Source organism: Meleagris gallopavo, chromosome 14 (genome assembly GCF_000146605.3).
Source record: "Meleagris gallopavo isolate NT-WF06-2002-E0010 breed Aviagen turkey brand Nicholas breeding stock chromosome 14, Turkey_5.1, whole genome shotgun sequence".
NCBI lineage: Eukaryota > Metazoa > Chordata > Aves > Galliformes > Phasianidae > Meleagris > Meleagris gallopavo.
In genome coordinates, this window is record NC_015024.2 from 16601133 (window position 1) to 16615371 (window position 14239).

Here is a 14239-nt window from a genome sequence, read left to right on the forward strand (position 1 = left end):
GGCCATGTGTCACAGACTCCCTTGTGAATGTGATATGATGTCATTACAAGACAATGGGATGTTTCACAAAGAAAGAAAAACCAAAAAGGGACTTATTTTGAATAAGACTCTGTTTACTTTCAGGCACGCAGCCAGCTAGCAAGTCTGTGCTACTGTGTCAAGCTCTATAATGATGGAAGCCTAATTTCCTGCCAAAACACCAACACTTGAACACATGAAGACTATTTACTGGGTGCCCTTTGAAGAAAGAGCTGTGGCTGACCAAGAAGACACAAGTGTTCAGACTTGCTGGGTACAAAGAGACCCCTCAAGCCATGCAACGGAGCCTTCAAAATTACCGCTTTGACAGCATCTTTCTGATTCAGAAACTCCAAAACAGAAATTTTACATGGTGTTCTACAGAAATAGAATTGATTCTGGTAACAGCACTACATTTTTACAAGTCACTTTCTGTTTTGTCCCATACATACCACTGATAACCATCCTCAGGAGATACAGCACCCACCTGGGCACAGTGATGCAAGGTATGACTTCCCTCAGCATTCACAGTTAATTCACCATATTTGTACATAAGAGGTTTTGTTGTCTCTTCTTAAAGCGCATTACATGTCTGTCAATATTAATCTGTCACTATTCAGCTCATTGGTCTGGGCTCATCACATAATTCTTGCAATTACAAAGTAAATCTCGAATATTTTCATATGGCTTTCTAATGCACCTACAGCTTTGAACCATCTTTGTAATATTTTTTCCATAAAAGCCAACACAGTAGTTGAACAGAGAAAAAAAAAAAAAATCAATATATTAGAATGGTAAGAACACTAATTCTGGTCCTACCAATTATTAATCCTTGCCAAGTAGAAATCTATTTTTGTCTCTCAGACACATTATAACCATGGCTGCAGTACACCTCCTTAGCAGTGTTTTCAGACCATTTTGTTGAAACTTTCCACATTTTCTACCATTGCTTTATTTTCTCAAATTTACAGACTGAAAGTAAAAGCTGGCCCTTGATCTTAAAGAAAATGACATATATGCATTCTCAGTGCTCAGACACAAACACAAGCAAAAACCAACCACACTCCTCTCACAAGACATGTCAGCGAGGTTCACAACTATATGGATCTAAAGATGACACGACTGAATTAAAAATTATTTTAGAAGTTGGTTTGTTTTTCTCAATTAAAACAAATAAACCAATATAGACTTGATACCTTTCATTTTCGTGTAGCTGCTCACCTCCCTTCTTCCAGGAACATCTGGCCTTGGGGGAAGCTTTTGGTTTGCATTCAAAGTCAACAGTGCTGCCGATCTGAACCTGAATCATTTTCTTCATTGGATTCTTGGAAAAATCTGGAGCAGAAGCTGGAACAGGGGGGATACACTGACAGTGAAATAAAGCATCTTGAATTATATTAACGACACTACTATTTAGCACATACATGACACTTCTCAGCTTCCAAGCATAATTAAAAACATGAATGAATTAGTTATTTCAACCAGATCTTCTGTTGGGCAATTATGCATTTTTCTTCTTTATGCTGGTTAAAAAAAAAAAGTAAATGTTTCAATTTTGCAAAGTATGTCACCTAAAGAAGCACGCACCTAAGATCACGTTGCCTTCACTGGAACTGAAGCTCACTGGATACAACATGCCTATCTACACTACATCAAATTTGAGCTTACATGGCCTGTCTAACTCCAGTGAGAGCACTCAGCATCAAGTCTCATTAAAACTCAAGGAATGTGGTGGATTCTACTTTTGTGCCAAAGTACAATGACAGATCACATGTATTAGATGATAGAAAACTACAGCACAGCTCATTCTGTATGAACACAGGTTGTATGAGCTAACAGTTAAGAAGAGCACATGGCTTCTATCTATGGCAACATGGAAATCCAAAAGGAAATTCAGGATTTTAGGAGAATGAGGCTGAGGGAGCAGTCTGCTGATTGAGTGTAGCCTTACACAATAGAAAGGGAATAACTCATGCCCAAAAGCACTGCTTTCGTAGGCTTAATTTTGATTTCAGTCTTTCCGTGTTGGAGGTAGAAATTACACAAGCATATTAATGCATATGGCAGTCTGCAAGTTCACTCTTTTCCTCAAGTAAATTGCTGCCATTTATTCTAGACTCCCACGCACATCATTTGAATGACTGAGTGACAACTTCTTGTCCCCTCGATCAAGGAAGGCTGCCACAAGAGCAGCCCACTGCACTGCTCCCCTGGGAACACCAGAGGCACAGTGCAGAAGGTCAGTGCAGCTGATTAATGTGCTGAGCCAGGGCTACGTCCAGACCCTGTGAGAAGTCTTCATCTCCAGGCCTGTATCCAAGCCTCTGTATCTGCTCTTTGCCTAATTAATAATTTATCTGTGTTCTGTTTTAAAGCAATGAATGGTTGGACTGCAAATGCTCTGGAAACAGGTGAGTAAACTCCTCTGCACTGCAGATAAAAAGATAATAGGTTGACAAAAATGTTTAATTTGACAGTTTCTGAGGGAATTACAAAGCTGAAATCATGAGGAGGCGGAGTACTGGGCAGGTGGACGGTGTGTGGAGAGGGAGAAGGAGGGCTGTGATTTAATAGAAAGGAAAAATCTTACCTACAACCCTGAGCTCTGCACTCGAATAGATGACTCCATGTTTATTTTCAGCTACGCACTGGTATCTGCCAGAATCTGTCAGATTTAGATTCGATATTGTAAGTGCACCATTTTCAATCTGGATCCTTCCCTGAATAGTAAGAAAAATACCTTTACTGATGATGTATTTCCTGTGAAAATTTTAAAATAAGTAAGAAATTCAAATAAGACAGCATCAGCATGACTAATGGGGCAGATGTCACGTAAGAACAGTTCTAAAATAATTCATATGACAGCACTGAGATTTGGCAATACAGTGTATAAAACCAATTCTTCAAACTTGTCCAGTTTCACAGAGGCTTTTTATTCTCAAATACCCTTGCATTTCTCCAGAAATGTGGACATCATACTAGGAAGACGAGAGCATCCAAAACACACAGATGGCACTGGCATTTCACACTATTTAGAGATTTCACACTTGCCATTTGTTAATGAGCTCTCTGTGATACTATGCAGAAAAAAATTCCAATAGTCACTAAATGGAAGACATATTTAAGTGCCTTACAGCTGACAGGGCTACTGAATGAAGAACAGGATGCTTCTCACCCTGATGCTTCCTGGAAAGCTCTATGAGTTACAGTGGGAAGCGACTGCTTTGGGATGGAGTGATAGGGATTGGTGACAAGAGGAACCAGTGACAAAGACAAATCCAACAGCTTCTCCTTTGGGGAAAGACATAATAATGAACAGAAGGACAAACGATTTTCTCAAGAACATCTGCTTTTCTGGAGCAGCAATGCCTAGCAGAGGTCCTGCATGAGGCTCATCAGGCTTAATACAACACTACTCACTCTGCCCTTTCTGCTACGGGCTCATACTCACAGCTGGTCCCAGTGAAGGGCAAATCCAGCTGTCTCTGTACAGCCAACACAGCTCAGCCCCTTCTGTGATGGATCCATTCCCAGTTAATTGCAAGTTAGACAATGCACAGTACAGTCCCTAAAAGTAAAAAGCTTAAATCTCCACATCTTGATCCTATTTCTACCATCCTGAGCTCCTGTTGTTATTCCTCCTTACAAAAGATTCATTTATGGGGAAGGGAAGTTAAGTGGAATAACCGCAGCAGGAGATTTCTGTGGAGCAAACCCAGCATGAAGGAGGATTATCACAGGAGCTGAAGACAAACGATCATGGTACACAAAGAACTCTTCTTCTGCTGTCTCCCTGGTGCCCGCCTTCAGTGAGTTAGTCCTACAGTGCACAGCCCTCAAGCATTTCCAAAGTCATGCTTATTCCCTTACATCATGCCTTCAAGGCTTGACACCAGTGCTCCATGCTGGAGAACTGGGAAAACTGAATGAGAAAAGTTATTTTTGTACTCACTGAGGTTAAAAAGCACATTACCTCAGTGACTCTGTATAATTTAGTAACAGCGCTCTTAAATCACCAATATATTTTGTACTCCATCACGGAACCTGCCCGCAAAACACTACCATTCCTTTTAGTGAGCATGTAACTATAACACCCTGAATGCTACGAACTGTTTTTCAGTGCTCAGGTCATTTTTCATAGCCATCCACTGAACTCACTTGAGCAATCCTTTCTTCAACTCCAGGCGCCAACGCTGCGCACAGAATTTGAGCAGTCCTGACAGAAGTGGCCAAGGGCAAAATGCCCTCCTGCTACAGGCTACTGCCCCTAGCTTACATTCCCAATAACCTGGATTCAGCAGTTTTCTCAGTGCACAGTGAGAATGAAAATCGATATGGGTACCCAGTGGTTTTCTGCACTTCTGATCTGGCAGACCTGCTAACTACAGTTTTCCCTGTCACCAAATGTATGACTTTCCATTAGCTTAACAACAGATTAAAACAAATACCGAGGTTACACCACTCTTTATCTTTCAAACACTGCAATTTTTGCCATCTTTTCTCAAGAAGTTTGCGAATGCTTTCTTATTACCTTCAACAAAATTCCAATAGCAAGTGTAAGACAATCATTTAAGTTCTTTATCCCTCATTTACAGTTGCTAATCTATAATTTTAATTAACTTCCTTCTCCAGCCTTTCTTTATATAATTATTTCCGTGGTTCTACCATTGCTCTTTAATATCCTTTTAGCTGAGTTATTTTTGTACAATATAATTTGTCCTCGTGTTTCAGATATTGCAGCTTTAGATGTTTCTATCTGGATGCTCCCGATGAACAAACATGAAAAAGTATACAGAATATTTATCTGGACTATTTACAAGGACTTTCTGAATATTCTCACTGCTATATGAGTTAGTGCTAATTTTGTTTACCATTGTGCTCTTCAGAAATGAATGTTACCTCTACTGACAGTTGGTCTCCATTCTTCAGCCACCTATATGATGGTTTTGGCTTGCCACTTGCTCTGCAATCCCAGTATAAGGTATCCTCTACGGCAATTTCAGTATCTTTTATCATCTGGATCCAGTGTGGTTTTGCTGCAGATGAAATATGTATCAACAAGGAAGACCCTAAAAAGTTGTTGTACCACCACAGCCTCTCACTGGTTCTGCTTCAAGTCACTAATGAAAGAAATTATTCACTGTTCCTTCTAAATATTTTTATTGCAAGTAGTAAAACAAAAGAAAATTGAGATGATATATCACTAAAGCTGAACTAGTCGAACCAATATTAAAATCACTAATTCAGGAGCACAATCAACACAAATTTAAAAGTGAGGTAAATGTAAGACAAAGACATTAGCAGGATTATTGGAATTAAATAATTGATGCAGCCAAATCATCAAATTAATGCTGAAGAGAATCTAAGGATCTCTGTTTCTGGATAATCTAAGCATATTATAATGAGGCTACGGGCTACACTTTTGTTCCTGCAAACAACAGCAAAAGCCACATAATGTACATGAGAGGCAGCCATGCAGGTAAGTATTTACAACAATATTTTCTTTTAGCAATACTTTGGCTACTAAATTGAAAGCATCAACTTCTAAAACACAGTAGATATTTGAAATTTAATCCTTTATTTCCTTAAGTATACAGACACTAACACTCTCAAATCAAAACAAAAAAGGACAACAGCAGTGATATAAGAAAACATCATTATTTTACAGATGAGTGATGGAAGCACCTAAGGTCAGATTAATTCCTGTTGAACTTCCTACTACAATAGTGTTATAGCAGCAATTAATTCAGACTAGGGAAATTAATGACTCGCCTATGGTCACAAGGGAAGTCTGCAGCACAGCTGAGAGCTGAACCTATTCCACTGCCAAAGGCACAAGACCAGCAGATCATCATTTGGATGAGGACTGGCATTCATTTCACTAAAAAAGATTTGTTATATAAATTCTCTCTCCTTCTTATTTTCAGAACAGCAGTAAGATCTCAACACAGTCACATACTGTACCATACTTCTTGACTCAAAGGATTAACACTATTTATGAATAAATAATCAGGATTATCTTCTCACAGAAAACGGTACTGAAATTGTATTCATTTAGACACTAACTTAGGAGGCTTTGGAATTCAACCAGTATTTGCTGACAGTGAAACCTCCTGTTACTCCTTTTATTTTGCAGTTATCTTACGCCACATGAGCATTAATACCTTTCACCGATTTGAGATTCATGTATTTTTTACACAGTCTTTATCAAGGTCAGCTGTAGCAGACAGGATAACCTGATCTTCGTGTCAGACAAACACCCTACGCCTATTTTACTGATATTAATGTCGGTTAAATATTGAAAGCTAACATTGCTACACTGGAGTTTAAAAAAGAAAATAAAGAGCCACTGCTTTATCTCACACTGCCACTAGGAGTAGTTGTCCCATATGTGTCAAGAGGATGAAAGCTCAAGCCTCCATGTCAGCACACCTTCTGCACTTTGCATACCTAAATATTTATGCAACAAGCAACAGTACTTGAATTATTGAAGGATCCATACATGTGCAATATTTCACATCTGCTGAGTATCTCCACTTGAAAGTAGGTTAGCTGTAGTCTATTTTCAAGTTCACGATCTTCAATTCAACATCATTAGAGAATAGAACACTGACTACACTGTAAATTTGCATTTTAGGACTTATTGTATTAGATAGTCTCCATAGGAGAGCACTCCTAGTTCTCCAGGGTGTACATGATAGAAGCATGGCAGCAAGAGCATCGCTCAGAAAAGAAATGAACACAGCTTCAAAAGCCACTGTGTGTGAAATTCATGGTGCTTGATCATTTGCAAGAGTGTTGATGTAGACCTCAGTGATTTCCTTGCGGGAAGCTCTTTGTCTCTTCCAATTACTGACCAAGGCATCCGGCAGAAAAACAAATACTCTTTTCAATCTTCCACATCTAAAAGTCTCTAAAAATGACTGTAGAAAATATCAGAAATTCTTTGAGAAAAATAATTCAACTAACCAGTTCAAAATTGAACAGACAGCGTAAATGGGGCAATTACAACTGGAAGTATTCCATGCAATGCTCTGAATCTTAGCAAAGATTTCCACATTGCAGCAGCTGAGAAAACAGCAGACAGAAGGTCACATATTAGTAATCTCCAGTTCCTCTCAGAAAATAGATACTGCTCTCCAAGCACAGCACCACCCTCCTCATCCAGCCTGCCCAACTGTACCAGAATGATTCTGAACAAAAATTCCTCTTGAGGTCTTGTCACCATCAGGCAAATGCTGCCTGCTTAGAACATCTGGCTTCATTCTGGAGACACTAACTCCTTATCTGTGCTCCTGAAGGAGACTGTAATGACTTGGTACAAAGTCTCATTCTCACTGAGCTGTTGCATTGCTTTGGTGCATAGCCATGATCTTCCTGAGGTCACCACTCCTCCTTCATCCTTAAGCACAGAACAAGCAAATGGGCAACATACCTTCACTGAGATGAAAAAGACAGGATGTCCTGTAAGTTGTGAGGCTGTAAGTTACTTTTAATGGAGTTTGTAGCACACTGTTTAAGATCATAATAGGATTCTGTACTGTATTTGCAGTTCTCTGGAACTCCATGAAAGATGTGAAAAAGGTTCCCTTAAGACAAAATACTTGTAGGTAACTGAATTTCTAAGCAATGTCAGCCATCAGCATCGTGGTCAGTTAGCTGTAAAGGCAGCAGCCCATATTTTGCTTCAGTTGTTATTGCCTCATATATTCCTTGTAATAACTCACAGTCCCACAGGCATGAAATAATACAAGTGTGTAATTTGATAAAATTTAGCCTCAGTGACAGGGAGAAGGCTCAGTCATCTTTTCCTGGGGTGAATATGACCACCATGTTCTTCCATCTCATAGGCCAGGCAGGTGATCCCAGAGAAAACAGCTGTTACTTCATTAGACGCAGGGGAATCCCTTTAGGCCTTATGGCAAGAAAGACAATTCTTTTTTAGATTTTTAAGAAGTCTCTTTACGATGACTGTTCTGGGGTTTGGTGATGAGAGCAAAGACCAACTGCAACGAGTGAATGGGCTGAAGCTCTTGGAAGCAATGGCTGGAGATTAAAGCTTTCCAGAAGCTGTGCTGAGATCCAATTTGTAAACAATTTGGGGGTACCTCAAAGAGTCCCCAGCATCCATGGAGCAAGCCAGCAGGAATATTTAAATCAGACTTCAAAGTAGACGCTCCAATAAAAAGCTCCTTTTCAATCCTCTAAACCACAGAAAGAACATGAGAGCATTCAGGAAAGGCAAAGCTTCAGGACCATGATTTCTGTGCTCTCCTAGGGAGTGCTGAGGATGCCGTCCCTCTGCTTGGAGGCAGAAGGCTACAGGATAGTCCCTAATTAAGGCTCACACATTAGATGCAATCTGCTTATACACGTCTTTGCTTTGAAAGTTACAGAATGAAAGATGATCTAGCTCAGCAATCAGGCAATAAATCAGAGTCAAAAGGCACTTTCCATAGCTCAAGAAAAAGAGGCTATGAAGCATACTGGGAATTCACAACGTTTCGCAAAAACAGAAAATATAACCTCTGTTTTTCAAGGTAGTACCTCGCTGAAAGTCAGACTATGACACTCATACTGACGCCTACAGCAGTGATACAGCAGTGATCAGCCTACCTTTAACTCAAAGATTTAACTGAGCTTAAGCACGGGTAACTTTTTTCTGATAAAACAACCAGGCCCAAAGAAGCTTGCAGTAACTTCCATTCACAGATACCTGAAAACAAGTTGTTTGTTTTTTTTTACTTCCATACGTATGCTTAGAAGCATTCATTGCATAGTTGGGAACCATTTCGTATGCCAAGAAAGTTGAACAAAGTACCTCCGAAGCAAGGCAGTTAAATTATTAAGTCAATTAAACTTCAAGTTAATCGAGGTCAGCACTTCCTCAGTGCTATTCAGCTGTTTACAGTTCTACAGCCAATGATAAGAGGACCTCCCCCATACACTAGACAGAGTCAGGACAAAACCACTGAACTATGATGCTCTTCCACGTTGAAGAGCAATGTATCTTCAGTGTAATTTGGGTGCTACATTCTCACCAATGTCAGTATTTCTTTTTTTTTTAACTATGTATTTTGTATCTTATATGCTGGCTATTTATTACTGGGGGTCTGCATTTACATAAAGTGGAAATCAAGCCAAGTGAACAGCAATGGCTGCTGCTATAAGCAAGTAGAAGTGACATTGCTGGCTGACTCTGACCACCAGCACAATTCACCTTTGCTATTCAGTCCACTGCTGCAGAACAAAAGCAGAACAGAAGAATTTTTTCTCCCTATTAAACATTTTACCTCAGTACCGTCAAGCATGAGTTCCGTTAAATCAACACGTGCTAATTAAGAGTATTTTTCTTCAATTACCCTTTAAATTAATTGCTTTACATATCTCTGCCATGTTACATGTTGTTTAATTGCATCTTAAAATGCAAAAATGTAACCATTTAATTTCTTCTCATTTTTCCATGCTATGAAAAGTCATGGACTCTTTCTTCTTCTATTATCTCTTTATGGAAAAGGGTAATGACAAATGAATGTACTACTGAAGTGAAAGCAAATTATTTATATATTCAGGTTTTATATTAATTCATAGTTAGATAATCTCATCCTATATTTAGCACATTTTGAATTCCACTGAGGAGAAAAATGTCATTAAACACATGTTAGAACTGCACAGGGGACAATGAACTGAACACTTGATGTTGGGCTTTTCTTGATAAAATCCTTCATGAGGAAAAAGGAAGATTAATAGTCTGTTAGTAATGTTACAAAAGAACCCAGAATACGTTTTAGAATATCTATCTGAATAATCAACTCAGCTATGTCTTTAGAGTTACATTTAAACCCCACAATAAAACTAGAAAAAATACAGAGTTGGTTTTGTTTTGTTCTGTTACAGAAGTGCACAGAATTAGCAAACTCAAGCATAAAATCCATTTTGAGGTAACTACTGTGGGCATGACTGAAGTTCAGCCTACATTCCAGTGCTTTATGACTTCAATACCACGACTCATTATGGGAAGAAGTAAAGGCAGGACAGCAGAGTAACCACAACTGATTGTTAAATCAAACAACTTAGGCACTGAAACCCCCAACTTTCAGAATTCAAGATTTACAGTTTAGAATCATAGAATTGCTCAGGTTGGAAAAGACATTAAAGATCATCAAGTCCAACTGCAACCTGACCATACAACTCTAACAACTCCCTGTTAAATCACGGCCCTGGAATGTTTCAGTAGTTTCCAAACAAAGCAAAAAAAAAACATTTCACGCTTTCGTTTAGGGTAGGCTATTGTCTCATTTACAAATAATCTTTAAAATCTGGAAAGAAAAGAAAATCCTGTATTTTTAGTCAAACTGCACCATTTTCTTTATATTTTTTTCATCTGTGAAGGGATGGATTTTGCATTTTGTTTCACTAAGACAACACAGAAAATGTTAATCCCAACTCCTTTTAAAGCTTTTTTGGGAATCCAGATACCATAGTTACAGAACACTATTAAACTACAACCAGAACAATTCTCCTAATTCTCAAAGAGTTGCAAAATTATTCTGTCCTGACTACGGAATTGTTGGTATTCTATTTGTAAAAAAAGAAAGCAATAACAAAATAAGAAAAATTACTTAATTCTGCAGAATGGGTTTCATTAAGCAAAACAAGCAAAATAAAACAGTTGGAGTAACATTCATGCCATTACAAGCCTCATTTTCTTCAGTCTAAAGAACCGTATTAGGGATGGATCTAGGACAGGCAGACATTTATAGTGGAATATTAACTCTATTCAAGGTTTCAGATCCCTTTCTGGGTTTGTAATGAAGATGTTCACACTGAGCATCTGCAAATCACAATTTACTTCTCTCAGAACTGCAACTCACTTGCTTTTATTGATTAGCAAGATCTATTATTTGAGATCGGTGCCCCTTAATGACAGAAAAAGAACTCTGGAAGTAGTGCAAATACTTCAAAATCACCCACCTTCATAAATACATCATAAGAACTAATGAACAAAGCTGCTCTGATCCAGAACTGCTGTAAGACTAGTGAACCACGCTGACGCACGAACCACAGCTCACTTTAAACTTTTGAAACAGCTTTATATAAGCTATATAATGAAAAGTATATTGCCAACTTTAGAACTGCAGATGACACTGACAGAGAAAGCATCTTAGCTCTTTTGTCCTACGTTATCTGATACCTAAAAGATCTAACTATAACTAGCATATGCAAAATTTAGTGTAACTATTTATTTGGAAATTGGAGGGGAATATTTTTTTTCCTTCCACTTTATAGCTTGCTTCTTAAATTAAAATCATCATTGACCGAAATCTGCCTTGCTGCTCTGTTCCAGTAAACAGTAGCTTCCCATACAAAGAACCAAGTGACACACAGTAGGTAGGCACCGTGCTTTTCCACAAGACAGAGAAATAAAATCTTTACTCAAATATTCCTACATGATGAAAACATTCCAAAGCAAAGACTGAATCAGTCTCTAAATTGCCATTTACCTGAAGAAAATTAAATTTGCAAAGATCTGACTTTAACAAAAATTGTCAATTACCACTTTGTTGCAAATCGCTCTAGCTTTAAACCACCACCATCATGCTTTGCTGATATTCATTTCACTCTGCAGTCTTAAATGCACAAGAGACTGTCAGTTTTCCAGCGATTAAATTTCCTATTATTTCATTTCTTATTCTAGAATATATTATCCTATTTGTTTATTCTTTTAAAAAGGAAACTTTTTTTTTTTTGAAAGCAAAGAATTGGCAATATCCATCATTTCCTGAAAATGTGAAGCCTATACAGTCCCTTGAATAAATCTAATCCACTAGAAATTTATATTTTCACCCACGGACCAACAAAAAGTATTAAATATATACATATATCATCATTCCAGCATTTTTCTAAACAAGCACAGTCACTTCCTGCATTACTCTAAGCAATTCTTTTGAATGTGGACATTTACCAAAAGTGTTACGCAAAACATTGGTGAAGAAGTTATCTTCTTTCTCTGCAAGAGGCCAGGAACTTTTATGAACAAATTTGCAATAGCATTGTAGAAGCTGTAAACCCCAAACTAATTGATAGTGGTTTATATTTCATGTGTAAAGAAGGATAGGAGAGAGGGAGAAAGAAAAAGTTTCCTACCATAGTAAGTGAGACGACCTCTTGCAATGTTTTTTCCTCTTGAGTTTTCAGTAATACATTCATACAGTCCTGCATCCTCCTGCTGGAAATTAGGTATTTCAATCATGCCATTGGATTTCCTTAGTTTTATTTTGCTCGGAAATGGCATACCATCAGTTCTTCTCCAGTTAATCTGAGGCACGGGACTAAACAAAAATAATGGGATTTCATTAAATAACTTTGCTGCAAGTACTTGATTGTAAAAATTAGGTACTTAAACTAATATGCATTAAAGCCCCGAAGTGACTAAAGCTTGCATTAAAAGTAGTATTCATACTGTACATGACAGATGGTCAGACAGCATGGTTACTGATTTGCATATGCTGTTCTGTTCCTCATGCTATTATTTATGGCATCAGATTTTTCACGAGTATCTGAACGTCCAATGACTGGAAAATTTCCAGTAAATCACCACTGGCCTCCCCTGAAGACAGGAGAGCTTTACCAGTGTCCTCAAGGGAAGGGGAACCAAGGCAAGCCCCAGGTTCCACCCTAGAAGAGCCATTCATTCTCTGATAGGTAAACTTTCCCTCACCTAGCTGAGGAACAGAAGCAATAACATGTGATTAAGTTACCATTCTGGAGTTTAAAATCATGAACACCTGACAATAAACTGCAGAGAGGTTGCTAAATACATTTACAGAAACATAAATGCATTCTCAAATCATTTATGAAGGAGAAAAGATAGCAATTATGTGTGAAATGTCATTGAGAAGAGGAATGCATTTTAATCTTGATTTCAGCTATAAAAGAAGGACAAAATTAGGAAAGCATCAGGTACATTTAACAGTAAAATTCAGTCCTAATTGTCACTGACTTCAACAAGAGTTCCTTTATACTGAGAAAGCAGAGCTACCTCAAAGGACACCTGCAAAACTCACTGATCTTGTTCAAGAGAATCTGAAGTGAAACGTAAATTCCTGCATTGCAAGCATGCACATTTTAATTCCAACAACAACAGAAGCATCTTCAAGGTTCTTTCACATCTTATTCCAAAGTAGTAAATATGATGGTCAAAACTTGATCTTTGGAGACTACCAAAAAGATGACGCTAGATGCCCACATCTGTTGTGCAGATGAACTCCAACACACTTCAGCTTTGCAGTATGGGTGAAGACGAGAACTTACTTTCCTAGGGCAAAGCATTCCAGTTTCACAGTTGAGCCTTTTGCTGCAGGAAGCGTCTCAGGAAACTGAACTTCTATTTTGGGTTCATATTCTCCCATCACACCTATGCAAGACAAGTGAGAAAAGACATTTTTCATTTTTCAAGCCATCATTCTCTAAAACACTGAGTAACATCACATTCAAAATTTATTTCTCTTGCGCTCCATTTAGAAACTCACGCACAATGACCTTACAATGAAATCACTGTCAGATGTAGCAGAGGAATGCACAACAAAAAAATAGTTTATCATCTTACAAGCAACCAATACTCTGAGACTGCAGCAAAGGTTACACTGCCACAAAAAAACATTCGCTGGAAACCAGCTGTTTGTAACACAGTGAAAGTAGCGTTATTTCGAGACTGGGAAAAGGAAAGCCATACCATCAGTGCGCAGCACGAGAGGAGTTGGTGACCCAAGGACCTGGCTGTTTGTCACAGTGCTGGTTACGACACAGGTGTAATTTCCCACATCTGAAGGTTCCACTTTGGCGATGTAGAGGTGACCGGTCTCCTGAGACACAAATCGCCGGCTGTCCTCTTGGACAAACGATGGATACTCGTTGAAGATCCAAGCAAATGACAACTCTGATCGGTTATAAAAATAAAGATATTTGGTAAGGTTTTTTGTTTTTTTTCCTCCCCCACATTTTTATCTTCACAGGTCTTTGTTTTACTGCATCGTGTAACATTATTATATATAATATTATGTAACAGGACCAGAGAACCAATGATAGGAAAAAAAAAGCACCAAAGAATCAGAAACAGCAAAACTAAAAAAGCAGACAGCTTCTTCAACAAAGCCTCCTGCTCCAGAAAATGAAAACACATGAAAACAATTCCAAATCTTTTACCATAGAATCATAGAAT

The 14239-nt window shown here is 38.3% G+C and overlaps 1 protein-coding gene across 1 annotated transcript in view; it reads right to left on the bottom strand.

Annotated features, from left to right (window-relative positions):
* Positions 1-14239, bottom strand: part of LOC100541675 (contactin-3) — a 125764-nt gene that overhangs the window by 22860 nt on the left and 88665 nt on the right. Inside the window, exons 4-9 of the mRNA XM_010718739.3 lie at positions 13754-13957; positions 13333-13435; positions 12166-12350; positions 4918-5054; positions 2609-2738; positions 1215-1365 (exon numbers count right to left, since the gene is read on the bottom strand). Of these exons, the coding sequence (XP_010717041.1) occupies positions 1215-1365; positions 2609-2738; positions 4918-5054; positions 12166-12350; positions 13333-13435; positions 13754-13957 (910 nt within the window). The remainder of the gene's footprint in view (positions 1-1214; positions 1366-2608; positions 2739-4917; positions 5055-12165; positions 12351-13332; positions 13436-13753; positions 13958-14239) is intronic.